The sequence below is a fragment of the Bubalus kerabau genome, chromosome 6 (genome assembly GCF_029407905.1).
Source record: "Bubalus kerabau isolate K-KA32 ecotype Philippines breed swamp buffalo chromosome 6, PCC_UOA_SB_1v2, whole genome shotgun sequence".
Taxonomy (NCBI): domain Eukaryota; kingdom Metazoa; phylum Chordata; class Mammalia; order Artiodactyla; family Bovidae; genus Bubalus; species Bubalus kerabau.
The window spans coordinates 60,065,530-60,071,529 of record NC_073629.1 but is presented as its reverse complement, the minus strand read 5'-3'; the positions used below and the strand labels follow the sequence as shown (position 1 = coordinate 60,071,529).

Sequence of the window (6,000 nt, the reverse complement as noted above, 5' to 3'; positions counted from 1 at the left end):
TCAATCCTCAAGGAAATCAGTCCTAACATTCATTGGCAGGACGGATGCTGAAGCTGAAGCTCCAGTACTTTGGCCACCTGATGCAAAGAGCTGACTCGTTAGAAAAGACCCTGACACTGGGAAAGATTGAAGGCAGGAGGAGAAGGGGATGACAGAGGACGAGATGGTTAGATGTCATCACCAACTTGATGGACATGAGTTTGAGAAAGCTCTGGGAGTTGGTGTTGGACATGGAAGCATACTGTGCTGCAGTCCATGGGGGTGCAAAGAGTCAGACACGAATGAGCGACTGAACAACTGCTGCTACTGCTGCTAACTCACGTCAGTCGTGTCCGACTCTGTGCGACCCCATAGACGGCAGCCCACCAGGCTCCACTGTCCCTGGGATTCTCTAGGCAAGAATACTGGAGTGGGTTGCCATTTCCTTCTCCAATGCATGAAAGTGAAAAGTGAAAGTGAAGTCTCTCAGTCGTGTCCGACTCTTTGCGGCAGCCATTTTTATAGTTTTAGTCCTTCTACTTCCAAAAGTGTATTTCTACTTTATGTAAAAAGCTATATATATTTAACCTTAATGTTTGACCGAGAGAAATGAATTATTTAGTAAAAAGAGTTCTAGTCACAAGTCTACTGTATTAATAATTTACCACTTAGTTCTATGGGATGTATGATTTTCTTTGCATTTACCAGCCCTACTTATCAGTATATCGTTTTAAATTATTATTATAAGATTGCATACTTACCTAAGTTTTCATTTTGACTCTATTCAAAGTTTTCATTTTGACTCTATTCAAATTTAAAGCCTTTTTGTTTTTCTGTTTACTTTTTGAATGAATCAAAGACCAGAAATGAGTGGAATGCTATAACTTAAGCAAGCCAAACCAAAAATCTGTTATAACCTTTATTAAATACTAAATGAAGAAAAAAATTTTAAAAACCCTACAAAATTCCAACTGATAATTATCCTATTCAGACATTGGTGAATATGTCCCTCAATCCAAGTCGACCTTCTTCATCAGAGGTAAGAGAATCTTTTTGTACTAAAATATAAGAAACACTTACCTACCATTGGTTTTTAAAAGTTTTGATAAAGCAAAAATATGGATTATATAAAGTATTAGATACTAACTCCACTGTGAACCCAATTTTCTGTATCCCATTATTTGATTACAGATCTTGTATCTCTAAGGACCCCAATTATACTGGTACCTCCAGTGCATTGACCCTATAATCTTTTTTTGTTTGTTTGTTTCTCTTCTCAGGATACCCTCTCTGGCTGTCTTAAATATCACGGAGCATTCTTGATCATTCTTGCACATAATTTTGACTCATTACCCCCTCTCATTTCAATGTACTCCTTGATAAAACAAAAACCCTGGTTAATCTTCATCTGTTCCTCATGTATACCTACACTGGCACATGGCTGGAGAAAAATATACCAGCATAAGGACTATTCTCACTTTAATGAGCATGAATCTCAAGTGGAACTTTTTGCTAGGAGGCAACAAGACTACCTCCCACTTATTCTCTGTTCCACTATTTTAGACAACTATTTCATACCTCCTCAAATCCCAATACCTTCTTCCCATTTTTTTCTTTAAATTAACTCCAAACAAGTTTTCACTCCTCTACTCCACCAAAACCGACTGCCCTGTTCGCCTTTACATTGCTAAAGCTATTGTTTAATTCTTATCTCACATACACTTGATCTGTATGTGCACAATAATTGACACCATTGATCACTCTCTTCTTTGACATAATTCCTTGTTATTCATTCTCAGTGCAGTTCAGTTCAGACACTCAGTCGTGTCCGACTCTTTGCGACCCCATGAATCCCAGCACACCAGGCCTCCCTTTCCATCACCAACTCTCGGAGTTCACTGAGACTCACGTCCATCGAGTCAGTGATGCCATCCAGTCATCTCATCTTCTGTCGTCCCCTTCTCCTCCTGCCCCCAATCCCTCCCAGCATCAGAGTCTTTTCCAATGAGTCAGCTCTTCGAATGAGGTGGCCAAAGTACTGGAGTTTCAGCTTTAGCATTATTCCTTCCAAAGAAATCCCAGGACTGATCTCTTTCAGAATGGACTGGTTGGATCTCCTTGCAGTCCAAGGGACTCTCAAGAGTCTTCTCCAATACCACAGTTCAAAAGCATCAATTCTTCGGCACTCAGCCTTCTTCACAGTCCAACTCTCACATCCATACATGACCGCAGGAAAAACCATAGCCTTGACTAGACGGACCTTTGTTGGCAAAGTAATGTCTCTGCTTTTGAATATGCTATCTAGGTTGGTCATAACTTTCCTTCCAAGGAGTAAGCGTCTTTTAATTTCATGGCTGCAGTCACGATCTGCAGTGATTTTGGAGCCCCAAAAAATAAAGTCAGACACTGTTTCCACTGTTTCCCCATCTATTTCCCATGAGGTGATGGTACCGGATGCCATGATCTTCGTTTTCTGAATGTTGAGCTTTAAGCCAACTTTTTCACTCTCCACTTTCACTTTCATCAAGAGGCTTTTTTGTTCCTCTTCCCTTTCTGCCAGAAGGGTGGTGTCATCTGCATATCTGAGGTTATTGATATTTCTCCCGGCAATCTTGATTCCAGCTTGTGTTTCTTCCAGTCCAGCGTTTCTCATTATGTACTCTGCATATAAGTTAAATAAACAGGGTGACAATATACAGCCTTGACATACTCCTTTTCCTATTTGGAACCAGTCTGTTGTTCCATGTCCAGTTCTAACTGTTGCTTCCTGACCTGCATACATATTTCTCAAGAGGCAGGTCAGGTGGTCTGGTATTCCCATCTCTCAGAATTGTCCACAGTTTATTGTGATCCACACAGTCAAAGGCTTTGGCGTAGTCAATAAAGCAGAAATAGATGCTTTTCTGGAACTCTCTTGCTTCTTTGATGATCCAGCAGATGTTGGCAATTTGATCTCTGGTTCCTCTGCCTTTTCTAAAACCAGCTTGAACATCAGGAATTTCACGGTTCATGTATTGCTGAAGCCTGGCTTGGAGAATTTTGAGCATTACTTTACTAGCATGTGAGATGAGTGCAATTGTGTGGTAGTTTGAGCATTCTTTGGCATTGCCTTTCTTTGGGATTGGAATGAAAACTGACCTTTTCCAGTCCTGTGGCCACTGCTGAGTTTTCCAAATTTGCTGGCATATTGAGTGCAGCACTTTCACAGCATCATCTTTCAGGATTTGGAATAGCTCAACTGGAATTCCATCACCTCCACTAGCTTTGTTCGTAGTGATGCTTTCTAAGGCCCACTTGACTTCACATTCCAGGATGTCTGGCTTTAGGTCAGTGATCACACCATCGTGATTATCTGGGTCGTGAAGATCTTTTTTGTACAGTTCTTCTGTGTATTCTTGCCATCTCTTCTTAATATCTTCTGCTTCTGTTAGGTCCATACCATTTCTGTCCTTTATCAAGCCCATCTTTGCATAAAATGTTCCCTTGGTATCTCTAATTTTCTTGAAGAGATCTCTAGTCTTTCCCATTCTGTTGTTTTCCTCTATTTCTTTGCATTTATCACTGAAGAAGGCTTTCTTATCTCTTCTTGCTATTCTTTGGAACTCTGCATTCAGATGCTTATATCTTTCCTTTTCTCCTTTGCTTTTTGCTTCTCTTCTTTTCACAGCTATTTGTAAGGCCTCCCCAGACAGCCATTTTGGTTTTTTGAATTTCTTTTCCATGGGGATTCTCTTGATCCCTGTCTCCTGTACAATGTTACGAACCTCAGTCCATAGTTCTTCAGGCACTCTATCTATCAGATCTAGGCCCTTAAATCTATTTCTCACTTCCACTGTATAATCATAAGGGATTTGATTTAGGTCATACCTGAATGGTCTAGTGGTTTTCCCTACTTTCTTCAATTTAAGTCTGAATTTGGCAATAAGGAGTTCATGATCTGAGCCACAGTCAGCTCCTGGTCTTGTTTTTGCTGACTGTATAGAGCTTCTCCATCTTTGGCTGCAAAGAATATAATCAATCTGATTTCGGTGTTGACCATCTGGTGATGTCCATGTGTAGTCTTCTCTTGTGTTGTTGGAAGAGGTTATTTGCTGTGATCAGCGCATTTTCTTGGCAAAACTCTATTAGCCTTTGCCCTGCTTCATTCCATATTCCAAGGCCAAATTTGCCTGTTACTCCAGGTGTTTCTTGACTTCCTACTTTTGCATTCCAGTCCCCTATAATGAAAAGGACATCTTTTTTGGGTGTTAGTTCTAAAAGGTCTTGTAGGTCTTCATAGAACCATTCAACTTCAGCTTCTTCAGTGTTACTGGTTGGGGCATAGACTTGAATTACTGTGATATTGAATGGTTTGCCTTGGAAACGAACAGAGATTATTCTGTCGTTTTTGAGATTGCATCCAAGTACTGCATTTCAGACTCTTTTGTTGACCATGATGGCTACTCCATTTCTTCTGAGGGATTCCTGCCCGCAGTAGAAGATATAATGGTCATCTGAGTTAAATTCACCCATTCCAGTCCATTTGAGTTCACTGATTCCTAGAATGTCGACATTCACTTTTGCCATCTCTTGTTTGACCACTTCCAATTTGCCTTGATTCATGGACCTGACATTCCAGGTTCCTATGCAATATTGCTCTTTTCAGCAATATTTAATCTCAGTCTTCTTTTTAAAAATATTTATATATTTCCCTGCATCGAGTCTTAGTTGCAGCACATGGGATCTGTATTTTAGGCATGCAGGATCTTCTTAGTTGCAGCATATGGGATCTATTTCCCTGACTAGAGATCGAACCTGGGCCCCCTGCATTGATAGAACAGAGTCTTAGTACTAGACTACCAAGGAAGTCCCTGTTCTGTCTTCTCTTTTAGGTGTTTTTGTTCTTCCTGATCTCTTGATACTGGAGAATTTCAGGAGTGAGCTTTTTGTTCTCTTCTCTGTTTGCACTCATTGTGATCTTTATCCAATCTAGTAGTTTTAAATACCAACATTATGCTACATATTCACAAATTTATATCCCCATCCCAACCCTCTTTCCCAAACTCCAGACTGATGTTGTCAACTGCCTATTTGAAATCTCCACTTGGATGACCAATAGACAACAGAAACTCAACATGTTTGAAACAACTATACTTCTCCCTGCAACCCAAACCTGTACTAACCATGACCTTACCCATTTCAGTTTATGGCAAATCCATCCTTCTAATATCTGAGGCCAAACACCTTGGAGTCATACTTAATGCCTTACCAAACTTCACTTCTTGGACGCTCAGTTCAGTTCAGTCACTCAGTCGTGTCTAAATCTTTGTGACCCCATGGACTGCAGCACGCCAGGCCTCCCTGTCTATCACCAGCTCCTGGAGTTCACTCAGACTCACGTCCATCAAGTCAGTGATGCCATCCAGCCATCTCATCCTCTATCATCCCCTTCTCCTCCTGCCTTCAATCTTTCCCAGCATCAGGGTCTTTTTAAATGAGTCAGCTCTTCACATCAGATGGCCAAAATATTGGAGTTTCATTTTCAACATCAGTCCTTCCAATGAATATTCAGGACTGATTTCCTTAGGGTGGACTGGTTGGATCTCCTTGCAGTCCAAGGGACTCTCAAGAGTCTTCTCCAACACTGCAGTTCAGCTTTGATTAGACAGACCCTTTTTGGTAAAGTAATGTCCCTGCTTTTTAATATGCTGTCTAGTTTGGTTGTAGCTTTTCTTCCAAGGAGCAAGTGTCTTTTAATTTCATGGCTGCCGTCACCATCTGCAGAGATTTTGGAGCCCCCCAAAATAAAGTCTGCCACTGCTTCCATTGTTTTCCCATCTATTTGCCATGAAGTGATGGGACCAGATGCCATGATCTTTGTTTTCTGAATGTTGAGTTTTAAGCCAACTTTTTCACTTTCCTCTTTCACTTTCATCAAGAGGCTCTTTAGTTCTTCTTTGCTTTCTGCCATAGAGTGGCAGAGTGGTGTCATCTGTATATCTGAGGTTATTGATATTTCTCCCAGCTTGTGATTTCAGCTTG

General features: G+C 40.8%; 1 protein-coding gene across 1 annotated transcript in view; it reads left to right on the top strand.

Moving 5' to 3' along the window:
- The first annotated feature begins 982 nt into the window (after positions 1-982).
- Positions 983-6,000, top strand: part of SPATA1 (spermatogenesis associated 1) — a 54,659-nt gene continuing 49,641 nt past the window's right edge. The window contains 1 exon segment of the mRNA XM_055586912.1: positions 983-1,018. Within this exon segment, the coding sequence (XP_055442887.1) occupies positions 983-1,018 (36 nt within the window).